General features: G+C 40.9%; 1 protein-coding gene across 1 annotated transcript; it reads right to left on the bottom strand.

The window, feature by feature from the left end:
- Positions 1-3,864: 3,864 nt before the first annotated feature.
- Positions 3,865-11,963, bottom strand: LOC311628456 (membrane-spanning 4-domains subfamily A member 8-like; the record flags this gene model as incomplete). Its single annotated transcript, XM_084895679.1, has 6 exons — positions 3,865-4,017; positions 4,187-4,300; positions 5,564-5,689; positions 6,731-6,790; positions 10,302-10,424; positions 11,754-11,963. The coding sequence occupies 6 exons, from the start codon at positions 11,961-11,963 to the stop codon at positions 3,865-3,867; spliced, it is 786 nt and encodes a 261-aa protein (XP_084751805.1).
- Positions 11,964-19,220: the final 7,257 nt, after the last annotated feature.

The following is a 19,220-nucleotide window of genomic DNA, read 5'->3' as shown; positions in this document are numbered from 1 at the left end:
TGCAATTCTCTGATAACATAACCAGTTACTGCTCTAACAGCAGAAAATGGATCTGGATGGGCAAGTGGGGACTTGTTTGCCTCCTTGGTCTTCCCCAACAACAGGTCTGAGCCCCTCTGCCAGGGACTGGACCTTTTTGGATGCCAGGTATTTGACGGAGAAGCCCTGAGAAATTGTGGGTATATAAGAGAGTCTTTAATGTAGCCCAAGCAGCCATTGCTGAAACATGGGCTATTAGACAAAGCAGTTCTTCAAATTTCAGTCCTCAGCAGCCTTACACCAGCTAGGTAACAATATATCTTTCCTACAAAGTAGCAGTAGCCTCAACATAAGAGCTATACAGGAACCACCCTTAGAGCTACAGCCTAACTAAGTAGCCATCTCTGAGCCTGCTACCTGCTGGTCAGTAATATACTTTAATACTAACTTAGACAAAAGAGGCTTCTTTCCAAATAGTGACCTCACTCTTTTTGGGTTATAGAAGGGCACCCTTTTGCAGTATACATACAGTAAGAAAGTGTGTCCTTGCTTCTTGCACCTGCTTATAGCAACTTATTAGGAGTCCCATGCTCAGAGTGGCCTGGAACATCCACATTCTAGATAGGGTCCCCACACCCACCCTGCCCCAAATGGAGGCCAACATGACATCTATGGCTATTTTTATTTAAAGGAAGAACTTGGAATCCTAATCATGCAAGTTAACACAAGGGTCCCAATAAATGATTTCAGGTTTCCTCACTGAGCAGAATATAGTCAAACACTGATACAGTTAAATAGTTTACCCTTTGTTCTCCCTTTGTGATCTACAATAATAATATGCTTCATGTTAATATTTACTGCTATGTTGCTGACAATTGCCTGAAAGAGAAGTCGGGGTGCTTTACTAGGCTGGAAAATGTTTAGCTAAATCAGAAAGCAAGTCTAATTATGTAAGTTTGTTCCATATATATAAAAGGTTAAGTTGACTCACACATGCGCAATACATATAAAGCTCTCACTGGTGCCAATTGCATGCGTGTGTTTCGATCTGTCATTGTTGATCGTGAATTTGGTTGACACTTCTATCATAGAGAAAGGGTGAAGAGAGAAATATTTCTTCTAATTAATTTCCTTTCTATGTGCGTGAATCTGTGCACCAGGACACTAGCAAGTAACAAATAACAAAATTAAGTTATAAAGGAGTAGACTTATTAGTCTAATATAGGAGAAAGAATAATAAAATATTAATCTGTGTAATCACAATCAAGGCAAAGTACAGAATGTGGAAGTAGAGAAAATTAGTATTTTTATAATTAACCAAGGCAAATATAATATCAATTTCCTTTGTTATGACATAGGAAGAGAAATTGAAAAATATTCCAGAAAAATGTATGCACCAAGAGAGATCCCACTATAGGTTGAGACATATGTTCACGTGATGTTCTTAATATAATCTTGAGTACTATCACCTTCAAAAAGCAATGAGGTATCAGAATGTACTGCAAAATGAAATGGTCAAAAAATGGCTTGATAACCCTGGGAAATTTCTGCCCTCCATCGATGGAAACTGCATTTCCATTGATCCATAGGTCTCCAAGGTCTCTTCCAGCTTTATTTGTCATTGATCTGAAGAAAATGGGAGTAAATGAAGGTGTGCAGACAGATGGCTTGTGGGACAGTGCAGGGTAAGTATGTAATTTTATTACCTGCTGGAGGCAGTGAGCTATCACTCCAGGTTGGAGAAGGAACCCTCTTGGATGAAGGGCCTAGCACACAGAACTAATAAAGTAGGTAGTATGATTTAAAAAAAAAAAGAGAGACAGAGAGACTCTTTTCAAACTAGCCCCGCGGTGATTTCAGCAGGGAAGGTGAAAGGTATCCATCTCTGGAGAAGCACCAGGTGTGTTAGAAGATGCCTTCTCTGAGATGATGCACATGTAGGAGGTGAAACTCAGAGTGTTTATGTTAACCCAGAGGTCAAATAAGTCAGGAAGGAGGCTCTGAGAAGAGAGTATAGGATCAATTTGGAGGTCTGGAGATCTGTGAAGTGAGAAGATGTCAAATCCGATGGGGCAGTAAGAGGCAACAACAAAGACGAGAAAGAAGAGAGGGCAGGACTCACTCTGACCATCCAGCCTTCCAAAACTGGTCCAAACAAGTCATCCCATGGTGGGGAGCTCAGTGTACTAACATTGGACTCAGCTCACAAAACAGATAGGTGGAGGACTGGGCTAAATTAGAACAGTACATGCTCAGACTGACATTTTTTTGGTATCTGTCATTTCTTAAGACCCACTAAGTTCTAGAAAACACACTGTATGCCTTGAAATCTCAGTTTTTCTTGACTGGCTGATGGTATCCAAAGGCTCCTTGATCAGAGAAGGCACAAGTGCAAAAGGAGACAGAACTTTGAACATCGACCCATTGAGAGGAAACTTCTTAGGTAAAGTCAGAGCTTAAAAATATTTACAAGAGTTAAAACATGTCTGTACTTAATAATAATAATAAGAGTGATTGTCAGACTGTGTAGCAAAGGAAAACTTGATGGCACCTGGGATTTACAAATTATTTCTATAATCTGTGGGCATGTAACCTTTAGGGAGCCAATTGGCCATCATGGGTAACTATATTTAAATTGAAAAAGCAGATATCTTGAAGTTATGTATATAACTTCTATGAATGAGTTCTGATCCTTTGTTAAATAAAGATATAATTGCCTCATAACTTTGGAAGATATCTTAAGATAATGCTTGTTCTTGAGTACTATTGCATCAATGGCAATAGCATATGAAAAGCATAATAATTTCAGTGGATGATTCTCTCTGAAGGTCTTCTCAAAATAATGGTATATTATTGTAGGAAGCGGTTATAGGGTTAAGCATAGGACTGACCTGCTGGAAAGCCACAAACAAGTCCCAACTTAGAGGGCACAGCCCTCTTAGCATAATTAAGCTTGATCTTGTGACTGCTCCCTAAATCTTTCCTGGGTAGCTAATGGGCTGCGGGAGGTGCAACAAGTACTGCCAAAACAAATGAAACTTTCAAGAACATTGTAAATTACCTTGTTTACCTCTGACTATAATTAAAGCATCAGCTTGCAGTCTGGATCTGTTCTGTGGTCTCAGTCACACAGATAAAATCCACCTAGACCCAGCTTATTCTCTTTGTCTGTCTTTTCTTCATCCTTCACCAGTCCTTCCTCAGGCTCGCTGAACCTTTGGTTGTGCTGGCACAGCACATATTATTGCACTAAAAAACAACATAGAAACCACACATTCTCTTTTAATGCCCCAACAAATACTGCTTCCTCAACCGGGCTTGTTCTCTGCTTCACCTGTCAGTCAGAATAAATCATTTCCCTCTCTGATCTCTCTGTACTATTCCCTCATTCTGCCTTATGTTAAAGAAAACTGCTTACATGTTCTTCTCTTGTGAGGCAGAAGTTCCTTGAAGTCAAGGACTTTACAAATTCACCATATTTACCCTCATCCTGCCATTAATTGAGTTTTGAACATATCAAATGCTCAGAGTACTTTTATTCAATGAGTGAATGATTGGGAGAATGAAGCTTGGGTTGTCTAGACATTTGTTTCATTAGCTCATAAGCTCACACAGGAAAACACATGAATATATGCACTAGACATCCCACAGGTGGATGTCCTAGGGAGGACCTCTTTGCTCAAATACACTTTAAAGTCTCCTTTTAAATGGAGAAATAGCATGATTAACTAAACTGAAGCGAATGAAGTACAGAGTGCCAAGAGTTAGAAAGAAATTTTCCTTAGTAAGAGAAGGGAGAAGCTGAGTTTCAGAAGAGGAGAAAGGGGAATTCTTCTTTTAGTTCCAGTGGAAGATGCTTCTAGAACCATTGGCTTATTTGGAGTCCTAGTCTTCACTGGAATAAGATGGTGAAGAGTTCACTGGTTCAGGATCGACCACTGGGTATGGCACTGGTTCAAGATCGGCCACTGGGTATGTCACTGGTTCAGGATCGGCCACTGGGTGTGTCACATAGACTGTTTGAAAGACCACAGTGCCCTGAAAAAGACAGGTACATGGAGGTACATTAGTCAGAACCACAATTGCAGAAAGGCCTTTATTCTGGGATTCCCTATGTGCCTGGGAAAGAAGGGGAAGCTTGAAAACCTCTCTAGTCCTCACACTCTTTAGAGCATCTTTCCACCCACTGAGGATTCTACACACTTACTTTGTTACGTGAATAACAGATGAGTTTGCAGCCAAAGTGGGCAGACACGCAGGCAATGCAGCATTCCAGGAGGCTAAAGGTGAACATCACAGCAGAAGTAGATACTCCAAAGTCCTAGAACCAAGAGGAACACAGAGGTGATGAATGCTGCCCGAATAATGTGAGGTCTGGGGGAAAGACAGAGAAAAGAGCAATCAGTGTGGGTGCAGAAATAACAGCTGCAGAGCCTGGAAGCCAACGGGAAGTCCACCAAAGAGAAGGAATGATTGGACGCTTGAGTAGAGGAGTTTTTTTGAGAACTGAGGCTAAAAGTATAGCTAGCATGGGTTAAGAGAGATTATGAGAGGAGAGAATTGGAGACAGTGAGGCAGACAATTCATTTAAGGAATTTTCTGCAAAGAGAGCCAGAGAAATGGAGTGGTAGCTGAAATAAACAAGAGAAGGCTAGTTATCAAAGATGAGAGACAGAAGTGTGTTCAGATGTTGATGGAAAAGCTGTAGCAAATGGCAGGTAGTGATGTAGAAGAGAGGTGGGGCCAGGGAGAGGGGAGAAGCACATGGAGTGATAACTTGAGTGAGCAGAGAGGGCAGGGCTGCTATGTAGAGGAAGACATTGATTTGACATGGACTCATCTATAGCTGAATTTTCAGATGTTAGCCAAGTGTCCCCTGAGAACTTGAGATGTGTTGTAAATGCAAATTACACACAGGATTTCTAAAATGTGGCACCTAAAATGCAAAATTTTGAATTAATAACTTTCTTTTACTGGGTATACTTTCAAATGATGTTTTGTATTTATGGGGTTAAATAAATGTATTGTGGAAATTAATTTCAGGTTTTTTCACTCTTTAATACAGAGACTAGAAAAGGTAAAATCACACATGTAGCTTACATTAGATTTCTATTTGACAGAATGGGTCTATAGTATTGGTGGCTCATTTGCCTATTCATTTCTATGGCTGCTTTCACACTGGATTGAGAACTTGCAACAGAGACCAGATGGCCTGAAAAACCTTAAATGTTCACACTATATCCTTTTTTTAAAACACCTTTGCTGACCCTTTTCTCCACAGTAATGGGCAGGAACATGAGCAGATTGGTGGGTATCTGCTGTATAACTGCATTTAATTCTCCAAACAATGTCAAAAGGTAGGTATTGTTTTATAAAGATGGAAACAGGATTAAGAAAAGTCACTTGCTTAGAGTAATAGCCATAAAGCTACAGGTAAGGGACTTGAAACTCTGTTCTGATTTAGAGAGCTTTGTTTTCTTTGGTGCTTAGTAAAGAAGCCTGGTGGAGTCAGGCCTTTTCCAATGATTTCCTAAAGATAGCTACATTGGAATCCACAGGAGAATTGGTCAAGAGGGATACTTACCACACTGTAATGATAGGGTTCCTTGTACTTATTTAGGGAGTTGATAATCATATCTGTGATGAGGAGCAGGATTCCAACCATAGAACAGATTGCACTGGCAATATTCAAGCCCAGGCTAATTTTCAGCTGAAGAAGGTACAGAGAAGGTCAGTATGAGAGATAAAAACAATTGTAGCTGATATAAGCAGAGATTCAACAAGTGCTTCATAATTTGAATTTCTGGAACCCTAGATGCCAGGCAAGTAAAGAGATGTCTTGTGCAAAATACAGTAGGCTTGGGGATAAATTAACTTTGAAAACACTTGGGTTACACAAAGTTAGGTCTTTTGTGCAGGACTTCTCAGAGCCTTTAACAAGGAATATGGATCCCCTGGAGAGGAGACTATTAAATAGAGATCCCTCCCAAGTTATTTAACCATCTCCATAAAGTATCTCATGGGACAAGTATCCCCAAGAATGTTTAGGAATCGTTGGATTCATCCCACAGGACATGGCTAGAAGACTCAACCAGTGTTTTGGGATGTGACCAACTCTAATGCTCCATGATTCTGGTCCATGTGCAGAAAGGCATGCCCAGAATTGGTCTTCCCTGTAGTTTTTAAATAGACCTCTTCTGGTGTGGGACCGGGCCATCCTGGGGAAACAATGGTACTCTCTTGGTCCAATACTTGGGGCCAGCAAGCTTTTCCCATGTTAATTCACAGAATTTGTTTGAAAGGATTCCTTTGGGAAGCTGCTGCTTGAGCTTCCCCTGGCTTCCCTGTAGAAATTTCTGGCACTGGGCTCTGTGTGCTGCAGGCAGTCAGTGCCTGCTCTGCTGGAGGAGAGCCCTGCGCCTCTGGTTATTTTTTTTATTTTTTATTTTTTATTTTTGCTCCTCTTGTAAGATCCTTTTAGGAAAGTTATTCTCCCTGTCTCTCCATACCCTGAAGCTACCGAATCTTCCACAGAATCTTCTTGGACTCTTTTTCCATTTGTGACTTTGTCCAGGTTCACATGGTCTTGTAAGTGAGTATGAGTGATCATGCATGTCAGTGCCCTGTATGTGGTTATAAGTAGGTATAGGTGCAAGGATGAAGGAGGCACTGTGTATAAGCTTCTTTCCCCCGTTGTGTGTCTCTCCTAAGGGTTCACAGTTCAGAGAGCCTGTCTCAGAATATGACTCACCAGGCAAGGAAATCTTGGTAGCTTCTCTGATTCCACTGAGAGTGATCCTGAAATGATGAACTGGCACAAAAGAGAGGGAGCTTAGAAAAAGGTCAGTGGTCAGGGCCCCACCTTCACACACATATTCTCTCACACATGCTAGGATCCTCTGCTGTGATCTCATACTCAATTTAGGGAAAATAAGTAAATTAAGGAAGGAAAGAAGGAAGGAAGGAAGGAAGGAAGGAAGGAAGGAAGGAAGGAAGGAAGGAAGGAAGGAAGGAAGAAATGAAGGAAGAAGGAAGGAGGGAGGAAAGAAGGAAGGAAAGAAGGGCTATTTTGTACCACATGACAGGGCAGTGACTAGGGATAAATATATAATCGAGTATACCAGTTTTTAAACTCTAACTTGAAACATGTGATCTTATGTAAATTACTAATTTTTCTCAGTGTATATTTCCTCTTCAAAAAAATGAGGAAAACTGTATGTCTTCCTAAGTGTTATTATCATGAGATAATTTGTCCCTTGCTTTTAGCATTTGGTATATCTTGCCAATTCATGGTAGATCCTATTCATGGTAGATACTCAATACAATTACTTCTTTTCTTGCCTTTTTTTTCACACAGGTACATCTTGTTGACCTCCCAAAACAATTCACTCAGGCACAGGGGCTCTGGAGGGAAGGAGGAAGGAGTTCACACACTTTCACTGCTGAAATATCAGCCCAGTGTATCTTTTAGTTACTCCAAAGAATGATGCATCTTAGCCCTCAACTATGAGGGCTACAGGGTTAAATGTTTGGATTTATAATATTTCAACACTGATGTTCTGCAGACATAGTGGCTGATGGAATTCTCTGCTGTCAGTGAAGGTTAGAGAGGGCATCAGCTATGATTTAATAGAAGCTTTGCTACGTCCTACCTGAACTACTTTTAACTTTGCCTTACTTAACTCCATGATGGCCCATCAAGCACCATTATTATTCCTATTTTATAGAGGGGTGGACTGAGGCTTAGAGATTTTGAATAATACACCCAAGACCATCCAGCTAATGGTATATCTGGGAGTCAAATCCAGGTAGTTGACCCCAGATCTCATGTTCGTAACCCTCATCCTAAACTCATTCTACTTCAGGGAATGGAAATTGATATTCACAATGAAAACTTACTCTAGCCACCTGTACCTTCTAAGAGAAATGCCATATTTCCTATAAATGAAAAAATAAATGTGAACCATTATGTCCTTCTTTTTATAAAGACTTGAAGGGGAAGTAAAGAAACAGAAGGCTGGACTTCTGATGTCCCTGCTGGTCCTTTTGAGATGCCTAAGGAGAGCACCTTTGGTTTGGAGGAGGACCATATGACCTTTAGGAAATAGATATTCCTGGAGTCAAGAAGGCAACAAAGAGCAAAAGTGTCCTGTAGAAAAAAGGGAGGGTGGTGTCATAAGGGTGATGGGACTTGAGCAGCCTGGTGGAAGGGGAGATGGCCAGCAAGGCCTTTGAGATGACTTAAGAGAATCTAACACTCAATAGGAACTGTTTTGTGATTGGGGTGTTAGTCTTCTCCATTTCCCCAAACTCCACAGAAGTCTGTTTATACACACAGGTGTCTATGGTTGACTGAGTTCCAAGTCTGGGTCTGTGCTGAACAGAAAGAGAAGACCTCAGCCTCAGAAGATGAGACAAGAATGGGAACAAGAAAGAGCAGGTACTCGGACAAAAATGCCCCCAAGAATCTAAGCCCTGTCATTTGCAGATGCTGTGTGTGTATGAGGGTGGTGGATGACTCTAGGCTATTTTTATTTAAAGCTCAGTGTATGGTGACTTGGCTGATGTCCAGATTACTCTGTAGTTTTGCTATTTATGAGAAAAGTTGCCTTGGGTCACAGATAAGTGATTAGAGAGAAAAACTGTGTTTTGGCATTTAGAGAAGGACATGGTCTGTGGGAGAGGGATTGGAGTGTATGTGAGTACGTGACTTTGGTAGTGGGAAGACACTAAGAAGAGTAGAAAACAATCATAAAGGCAATACATTGGAAAGAGAAAGGACCTCTGGTTCTTAACCTTTCAAGAGGTTCTAGATCACTCTGAAAATGTGATAAAAACTGTGGACTTTTCCAGAAAAAAAAACCAAACATCTAATATACCAAATATTTTGCTACAAGGTGGACTCTGAGCCCATCAGGGGACTCTGGGTTGAGTTCCTAATGCTTAATGTCTGTTCGGTAGCTGAGCAGCCAATCTTAACTCCTGGTGGAAGCGTTTTTCTCCTGGAGCACCAGTTCTGAGCCTGAGTCCAACAACACTTGAGCGCTGGGCTGATGAGCTAGGAAAAGGTTTCTTAACCTCTGAAGTGGGCTAATTAGGAATCTGCCTGCTTTGAGGCAATGGCACTTTACAGGGCTGTCACTTGGTATATGAACTGAATTTTGTCTTCTCATAATCCACCTTTTGAAGTCTAAACACCTAGGACCTCCAAAAAACTGTATAGACATTTTCAGACTCACTATAGTTTGCCTTGTGATTTTTTATTTTACAATGGTGTGAAAATGATATGCATTCAGTAGAAACTGTTCTTTGGATTTGAAGTTTGATATTTTCCTGGGTGAGTTATATGTGGTGATGCTGGACAGAAGCAGCCAGCCTCAGCTTCCTGTCAGCCACACAATCACTAGCCTAAACTACCCTTTCTCTATAGTGTAGTACTTAATGCATTTTTGACTCAGGATATTTTCAATTTATCATGGGTTTTTGGGGATGTAGCCCCATCATCAGTTGAAGAGAATCTGTATTTGAAGATAGGGTTTTTAAGAAGGTGATTCACACTCAGAAGTAAGAAAGGATGAAATAGAGTCATTTACAAGAACATAGATGGACCTTGAGAACATTATGCTAAGTAAAATAAGTCAGACAGAAAAAGCTAAAAGCCATATTATTTCACTCATATGTGGGATATAAAACTGAAACTTATGAACAAAAACAGTAGTGTCATGGTTGCCAGGGGAAGGGGAGTGGGGAGAAGAGGATGCTGATATGAGGTGACAGAAGATTTAACTTTGGGTGGTGGACACATGAGGCTATATACAGATTTTATAACTTAGAAATCCACACATGAAACCTATGTGTTCATGTTGACCAATGCCATCCCAATAAAAATTATTTTAAAAAATTAAAAAAAGAAGATGATTAAGGTTAAATGAGGTCATATGGTTGGGCCCTAAAACAATTTGAATGGTGTTCTAATAAGAAGAGAAATGAACACAGAGGGAAAACATGTGAAGACAGTGGGAAGAAGACAACTATCTACACTCCAAAGAGAGAGGCCTCAGGAGAAACAACTCTTTCCACACCTTGATCTTGGACTTCCAGCATCCAGAACTCTGACATAACAAATGTCTGTTGTTTAGCCACCGAGTCTATGGTATTTGTTCTGGCTTCCCACATGGACTAAAGTTTTTGGTGAACAAGGCCTGAGCTGGTTTCACAGCCAACATGCTCTCTTGGCTAAAAAACTTATGCAGTAAAGTACACAACTTGCCAGTGTGCTGGCACTTCTGGTACTCACTCACAGGGTGACTTATGCTACTTACCATGATGCCTCCCCAGAAGGGATAGCCTCCGTAGAATGAGAAAGCAGTGTAGGGCCCACTCATGATGGTCGCCATGATGATGCCCAGGCTAATATGTATCAGGCCACTCAGGATCTGGATGGCCTGTCAGGAGAAACAAAAACTGAGACCTTTGTCTCTAAGGCTGGATAATACATTGCTTTAACCAGTATTATGTTGATAAATATTTTGGTTATCCCCATTCTTTTCCTATTATAGCAGGGTATAGGATATAGGATATTTAAAAAAACAAACAAACAAAAAAATCCCTCATGTTTAATTGACCAACTAATCAAAGATTGAAAGTAAGATATACTAATAAAACTTGCAGTCTAAAATATTAATAATTTTATATTTAAGCATGTTATAGGCAGAAGCAGTTCCAACTCCCCTGTTCACTGGTTTCTACCATATATATATAATAGATGCTGATGGCTGGCCAGAGATAAAACCCAGAGAGAAAAAAAATAGCAGATGCTGACAGACATTATAGAGAGCATCAAACCCACATGAGAGCTTAAAAAAAAAAACACTAATGTCATCAGCATTCCTTACTACACTTCTCTCCACGATCCCTCTATAAAAACCTTTTGCCTCTCTGAGACATTAAGATGGTTGCTAAGACATGAGCCTGCCATCTTCTCAGATAGTCAGTACCTAAATAAATCACTTTCCTTCCATCGGCAACGGTGTCCTGTATTTGGCCTCACAGCAGCAAGTAAAAGAACCTGAGGGTCATTTGAGCCAGTTTCACCATCACAAACCACATTGCAATAAATAATCTCATACATGTCAAATTTCTTATGTGTACAGATATATCTATAAGACAAGTCTCAGAAATGGAATTACTATGTATTTTAAAAGTTGGCAGATACAGAAAGCCTTTCATTCAGGTTGTATTGATTGACATTGATATGACCAGTAAATAGGGGTGAAGCTAGGATTTGAACCTGGACAGCCTGAATCAGAATCCATGCATATATTCATTTACCCATGTAATGAAGAGGGCTTTCCCCTGTCCCATCCAGGACAGCCTTGGGGCGGGGGGGGGGGGGGGGGGGGGATCATCATGAGCTCTTATTTTGTTCCCATTGGAGAGAGATTCCATTCAAGCACATTGGGTTTGGAAGCCACCTTCTGAACTCGCATTCTTCCAGAGGCCACATGTGTCAACATGAATTCTGACAACAGGACCGACATTCCAATTTACTGCTTCTTTGTTGCTTTTCTTTCTCTCTCCTAAAATGTCCAAGATAGATAATACAAGGTCCCACCCAGAGGCCCTGGTGATGCTGAGTTAATAGAGCTGAGTTTGGCAAGGCTGGGTTAGCTCCAGCCCTACCTTCTGGATTTGGAGATTCTGTGTTTCCAAACCTCCTCCCACTCCTGACTCCAGCCACATGGCCAGTGCACACAGTGTGAAATCTCACTTACCCCCAAAACTTTTCCCGCTTTTAAGGATCTCCTTCCAGGTTGCAGAGACCGGCGTGTCTCCAAACCAGGTGGGTTCCCAGGAATTTGTTGGACTTGGGGTTGGTTAAGTGGAGTCACAGGAATCTGAGACATGCTTCCCAGGATCACACGATACCTGTTGTGAGTTGCCATCACAAACACAGAATTGGCTGTGGGGCCTGCTAAAGTCATGATATTAAAAAGATATAAATGCAGTAGAATCACCCCTCACATATGCATTTTTAATGTTTACATTGAAATAAGACTTTTGCTTCCATTAACTCATTTGAGCATCTAAATCCCCTATGGGTTTATTGTTTTAGAGATATTAGATAGCAATTAGAGGGCACATACACAGTCACTGTTTTACAAATACATCTTGAATCCTTTCACGTGGCCAGTTTTCCAGGTGAGAAAACTGAGGCCCAAAGTGGACAAGAACTACGGAGGGCAGGGCTGTGTCATTTTTCACTTTGTATCTCTCATTATATCTAGCTGGGTGCTTTGTACAAAGTGGTACCTAAACATTGCAGAGCTGGAGAGTCTCCAGAGGAACAGTGACTAATTCTCTCCATTTCTGAAAAAAGGGAACTGAGGCTGGGAGGGTGGGCACGAATTCCCCTAGTTCCCAGTCATTAAATATTTGGTAAATGGGGATCTTATCCTCCAAGGAAGACCATTGCCAGGGCTAAGTATATCCACTGGGGAACTCAAGCTGCTCAGTGTTCTAGGTCACTTGTGAATTCTGGTTTTGTTTTTAAATTTTCTTTCTTTTATATTTTTAGAGACACAAAGTAAGTTAAATTTATTTTGCTTATTCCACATTACATTTCACCTGGATTTAGCACTCTTATGTTTCATGCAGGAAATTTAGAGGAAAAGTTAAAGTGAGGTGAGTAACATATTGGGAAGCAACTTCTAAATAAACCTTAGGTAAAGGTGATGACTCACAGAATTCCATAAAGGTAGCGTAACAAATACATTTGAAGACATCCTCAGAAATACTCAAGAAGTCAGCAACTCTGGGGATGGGCCATGTTGGTAGGGCTCTCAGCTCTAGAATATTCTAAAATGACTTATCATGCAGACGTGAATCTCCCATCTGAGAAAGTCCATTATTTGAGACATTTTATCAGGTTGGATTTTTAATCTATTTTCCTATTCTTTAGACACTACTTGTCCTTTCTCCTCAATGCGATAAACCGATACACATATATTTATTAAAATACATTACCCCCATGGATGTCTCTCTATAAGGTTCTAAGTTAAGGTGACCAGATCGTCCAGGTGTTGGCAGGACAGTCCTGATTTGTAACAAATTTTCCAGCGTCCTGCGGGTTTTAAAAAAGTCCCGATTTTTGGAAAGAATCTTTCCAATATTTCCAATCTTTCCAAAAATTGTGACTTTTTTAAAACGCCACGGGAAGCGGGAAAAATTGTTAGAAATCAGGACTGTTCCACCAAGACCTGGACGATCTGGTCACCTTATTCTAAGTTCCTAAACAACAGTGACAGCATTTATTAGTTATAATTACAACAGCTACCCCTGAGTAACTTGTTAAGTAACTTGGTATCACGTCTCTTTCACTGTAATTTGTTTCTAAGCTGCTCTCACAGATCTTTATACACATGATCTCTAATTTTTTTTATAACTCTGTGGGGGGAGATAATAAATATAGTACTACTTTTGTTTTATAGAGAAGGTAACTAAAGATAAAGAAGCTTCATTATTTCTAATTAAGGGTCCTGTGAAGCAGAGATTTTGAACAGTCTCTCTGGCTGCAAAGTCTTTACATAGATTTTCCCTAAAGGAAAACACATTGTTTTAGAAGTTATAAATTTAACAGCTTCAAACAGAATTCATTTATTAGCTCCTGTCTGTGTAGGTCAGAAGTCTGGAATGGCTGGGGTCCCTGATCAGGGTCTGTCAAGGCTGAAAGCAAAGTTTCTAAAAAGATTAAATTTCCTTTCTTTCTTTCTTTCTTTCTTTCTTTCTTTCTTTCTTTCTTTCTTTCTTTCTTTCTTTCTTTCTTTCTTTCTCTCTCTCTCTCTCTCTCTCTCTCTCTCTCTCTCTCTCTCTCTCTCTCTCTCTCTCTCTTTCTTTCTTTCTTTCTTTCTTTTGTTCTTTCTTTCTTTCTTCCAGAGTTTGTCAAGGCTGAAAGCAAAGTTTCTAAATAGATTGAATTTTTCTTTCTTTCTTTTTTTTACTTTTTTTATTTATTTATTTATATTTTTTTAGCAGACCCTCAAAAGCTAGTACAATAAACCCTGATATGGGCTCATCCTCACACCCACAGTTATCATAAGTCTCATTTGGCAGAAAAACCTTTCCAGCATCCCTGAGCTACCTGTAGAAACCATTACATTAAGTATACTCACCTAGTTCTTCCAGCGGCTAAGTCTCCCTTGCTCCTCTTTCCCAGCGCTTGCTGTAGGCGACCTGTTATTCCGGAGAGAAAAAACACACTGAGTTCAATGCTCCCAAAAGAGCAATCTCACTGGGTGCAGTTGAGCAATACCTTTATGAAGATCTAAGACAAAGCCCTAGGGGCAGGGCGTGTCACTAGCTACCTACAGCTCAGTTTCCCCACCCACATTTACTTGCTATGGATACCAAGTGACCAATGAAATGCAGATCAATTGGATAAGGGTTTAATGGTGTTGGTATGGAGACTAAAGGGTTGTGGTTGGTGGACAGGGAGACACAGACATGAAATGTGCACTCAGGGGCACTATATATGGCTGCATGTAAGAGAGAAAAACAAAGCCCCCAGGGGAGAAAAAAAATGAACCCCCTATCACGTACCAGTAGCTTCTGTTAGGAATGCAGGGCAATGCAATCCTTAAAGGTCATTTGTAAGATTCCTGAGATAGGAGAACTAAAGACCAGGAAAAGCTTGCTGGACACCAGGAGTCAGACCATATAAGGAATGGAAACTGTCCTGAAGATACCTGACCACACACGTACATTCTGTCCGCATTCCAAGTTCACCTTAGCACCGAAACCCACTGAAGACAAGTTTCCTGCCAGTGACTGCATATAAGGATGAAACTCCAGGGCCTGGGTGCTGCCATCATTGACACAACATCCCCTTGGCATGGCACTGTGCAGTCCTTCCTTTGGATATCCCCGTCCCTTACAGAAATTTAATTTTTTAAATCAGTGTCTGAGATGGCTATTTGGTAGCCTGCCTGTGAACCATCATGCTAAACAGCCATGTTCACCTTTCATTTTGATGGCCAAATGAAAAATTATAGAACTCTTGACAAATGACTAAAAACATAAAATTCTGGCAACTAATCAGGACAAAAGATTAGTTATTTGGAAAACTTTCTGTCTTCCAGATATAAAGAAGCTTATTTGTATTTCCCTAGAACAATCTGGTAAATTATGCCTTCATCAACAAAATGAAAGCTTTTATATTTTTCTCCTTACTTGATCCCTCCTGAATCTGACAGTTCTTAATGAATGAGTCATGGCAATAAGTTTCTTTGCATGAGTTCAATGAGACCAGTTTCCAATTGTGGAATGTCATGTCTGAATAGGATGTGCCTGAACTCTGGGCACTACCACAAACCATTCTCAAAACTGTTCAAAGCCAATCAAAAGCCAGTTGCAAGAAAAAGCCTGGTGCTTTGCTTGATCACATGGTTCATGGCAGTCTTTACTGGAAAGGCACAAAGGTTGCTTTCTTGGAAGCTGGCAAGGAGAGAACCTCAAGACATCATTGGGGACCTCAAGAACTTAAGAAACTCACCCACATCTACAGTAATTGCAGAAAAACCTCATGTCAGCCAGGTGGCTCAGTACTTCGCCCTGAAGAGCTAATTAAAACTTAATCATGATGTTCCAGCAAAGCAGGTTTTTAAAAGCCCGTGTAATCTTATTGTATTCATGCAAATAATCAGGCCAACTTGTAACTAGACAATATAGTAAATGAATTGCTCTTATTTTGGCTCTTCAATAAAAATGAGGGTGACTTTAGGGGGAAAATTATATTTCAATTGTATTTCATATACGGTTGTAAATGTTAGACTCCAGTTCATTTTCTTCAGTTTATTTTTCACAGGAGCTAAACTGAACTAAATCCTTGAAGTGTGTTTTTGTTGTTGTTGTTGTTGTTGTTGTCATTGTTTTGTTTTGTTTATTTGTTTCCTTAAATATTTGGCTATAACCCTCCAAACTAATGTTTCATTTTACTCTCATCCTTTGACTTGGAATTAGCAACCGGAACTTTTTCCTTCCACCATACTATTTATTATTATTATTATTGTCATTCCAGCTTTTACTCTACAGTTCGTCTCCACCAGGTTATAAGTCCTACTTGTGATACTGGAACTGGAGAGCAGAAATTTCTCCCTGGTTGCTGTCTCAAGGAATCAAAGAATGAAGCCGCAGACCAGAGATGTTCAAACAAGACAGGAATTTATTGCAAACACAGGGTGGCTCCTTAGGAGGGAGATTCAAATGGGTTGCCATGGAAGCATTCTGCTCTTCCCCTTATAGCTGCTAAAAGCCTGCTCTTTGTCTATCTGTGCTGCTCTCTGATTGGTTCCTGGCCTTTCTGCAACCTTGTTCACTTTCACTTCTAAGAAAAAAACATCCTATTTCCTGCAAAACACATCCTTTGTTTGTTTCAGCTAGCTCCACCATTTCTCCTTCTTCAATCCCTTAACCCAGTGGTTCTCAACCTTTCTAACGCTGAGACCCTTTAATACAGTTCCTTATGTTGTGGTAACTGCAAACCATAAAATTACTTTCGTTGCTACTTCATAACTCTAATTTAACCCACAAGTTGAGAACCACTACTGTAGGGCCCAAGACCATCGGAAAACACAGATATTTACATTACGATTCATAACAGTAGCAAAATTACCGTTTTGAAGTAGCAACAAAAATAATTTTATGGTTGTCACCACACATGAGGAACTGTATTAAAGGGTTGCGGCATTAGAAAGGTTGAGAACCACTGCCTTACCCTAACTACCTAATTCTTCATTAACTCCTTTCACTTATTCTGACATCATCACAACCTCTTTCTGTGCCCAGGTCTCATGGTCCCTCTGACAGAAAGCAACGATATTTAGCTCTTAAGGGAAACATTCCTTTTCAGCAGAAAGCAGTTACAGAAGAGATATGACACCGCTTCTTCCCTGAAAAAAAAAAAAAATTCATTGCCAAAATTCCTTGGGGGAGGGAGAGTGGGATGTAAACCCTTAGACCCCCAGAACAATAAAGATGGGCCAGCTACAGAAACTCACCAGCACAGAAAGCTCCAGATGCCTAGCAAGGAACAAAACTGGGAAAACAAGAACCTCACCCCCAGGTAACCTTTCATGCCTTAGCATATCACTTGTCACGTGGTCTGGACTCTGGATCGTTCCTGTCACTGGTCAGGCAGTTTAAACACCTTGACCCTCTCCTCCCTAAAGGCAACATCTAGCCCTCAGCTGTATTTCAGCTCCAGGCCCAGAAAAGCAGCAAAATGAGACAAGTTGATTCCATGGCTGGGTCTGGACCAAATTTTACCTACCTAACCACACAACAGGTTTCCTCAACTTTGGGTATACTTTTGCCTTTCAGGAGGAACCTCTGTAGAACAGACCTTTACATCTTGCCTAGTAGGAGTTGGAACACCTACAGATGTACAGATTTATACTCAGTCTATTCATTTTTTGTGGAAAGTCACATCTGGGGACCTTTATGTGTTGGGACCCACTGACCAGGAGAAGATGCAGGGATGTTTTCTCTAAAGCCTGCTGCAGTAGCTTCCTGTGGTGAATGTCTGACTTTTACTAGATGTTCTAGTTACTTTTTCAGTATCTAGTAATCTATATACTATTTATAAAAGGCTGTTTTGCAAAGTATCCCTTCAGGAGTTTGACTGGGAGAATGGGAGTTTGATCGTTCCCTGTGACATGTGCTGACCACAGCAGGAAGCACAGAATGAAGGAAGGCCCCAATCAACCCTGATCACTGGCCAGGCCAGGGACCCTACCCATGCAGGAATTTCCTGCATTGGGTCTCTAGTTACAATAAAAACTGTTCTGATTATTTCATTCTCCCATATACTAATGGACATACTAAGCAGCCAGCTGGTAAGTTTCTAATATGTGGGGTAGCTGTTTATTTATATATCCCTGCGAACAGCACTGGGATGCTATGTTCATTAAGACAACAGACAGAGATAGACACCTTTGCCCCCATCTATATATATAAAAGGCTAAGGGACCAGCCAGTAGGTATAAAGTGCACTAACCACGAGGGGTAGACGCTCAACTCAGGAGCTGCCCAGTGACAACTCTTGCACTCTGGGACCCCTCGAGGGGATGTCAGAGAGCCAGGTTTCACCCCAATCCCAACAGGTCAAGCCAAGGGACCCTACCTGCCAGAAGGACCCCGCTCACTTCCCAGGTGCCCTTCAAGCTGCAGCACTGCCCCAAATGCAGCTGGCTGGGGAGAGACCACGAGAGGTTGACTTCAGGGCTTGTCTGGTCTGTCTCTTGCCCAACTCCCCCTCCCCACACCCACCTTCTAATTAAATTCCTTTCAATGTGCACAAATCTGTACACCAGGCCACTAGTTAAGAATAATTACTAACAAATAGAAAGAGGGGAGTAATGTAGGACTGTACTGCAATACAATCCTTAATGGCTATTTGTAAGTTTCTCACCACAGAACAAAAAATCAGGGAAACCTTGCTGGACACCAGAATTAAAACTGTCCTGAAGATATCTGATCACACACTTACATTCCATCCACATTCCGAGCTTACCTCAGCCCCCAAACCACTGAAGAGTTTCCTGTCAGTGACTGCATATCAGGATGAATTTCCAGCTCCTGGGTGCTGTCCTCATTGACCCGATGCCCCCTTGCACGGTGCTGTGCAGCCCTTCCCCCTGGATATCTCATCCCCATCCCATTCCCTCAAATAAATTTAATATTTTTAATCACTGTGTGAAATGGCTATTTGGCCTGCCTGCACACCACCATGCTAATCAGCTATGTTCACCTTTCCGTTTCATTGGTCCCTCTGCAGTTTTACTGCTTGTGTCTGGTAACAGGACATTCAGGCAACATTTCTGACAGCGATTTTGCTGGTCACTTGCCCAAATTCTTACGGTCAGGGTTGTTCCTTGGTCAGGCTATGAACTGACTGCAACTGCAATCTGCTTATAAGAAACTGTCAGTATGCAAGTTCCTTTGTTTGCGTTTTAGTACATTTCATTCTAATTCAGTTTCATGGTTCATCAGAGTAGTACTAAGTTTTTATTCCCTGCTACAGTATTGTTCTATCACTTGGGATTTCTCTACACCTTGCCCACATTTTAGAGGAAACTCCTGTATGAAAGCCCCTCCAATTATCCTATTTGAATGTTCCATTGTAGTCTTACCAGTTACCTAACTGTTTAACAGCAGAAAATAGATCTGGATGGGCAAGCGGAGAC

The sequence above is a fragment of the Pipistrellus hanaki genome, assembly GCF_964339955.1.
Source record: "Pipistrellus hanaki genome assembly, chromosome: 9".
In the NCBI taxonomy this organism is placed as follows: domain Eukaryota; kingdom Metazoa; phylum Chordata; class Mammalia; order Chiroptera; family Vespertilionidae; genus Pipistrellus; species Pipistrellus hanaki.
The sequence above is the reverse complement of the archived record's forward strand: the minus strand, read 5'-3'. Positions and strand labels throughout refer to the sequence as shown.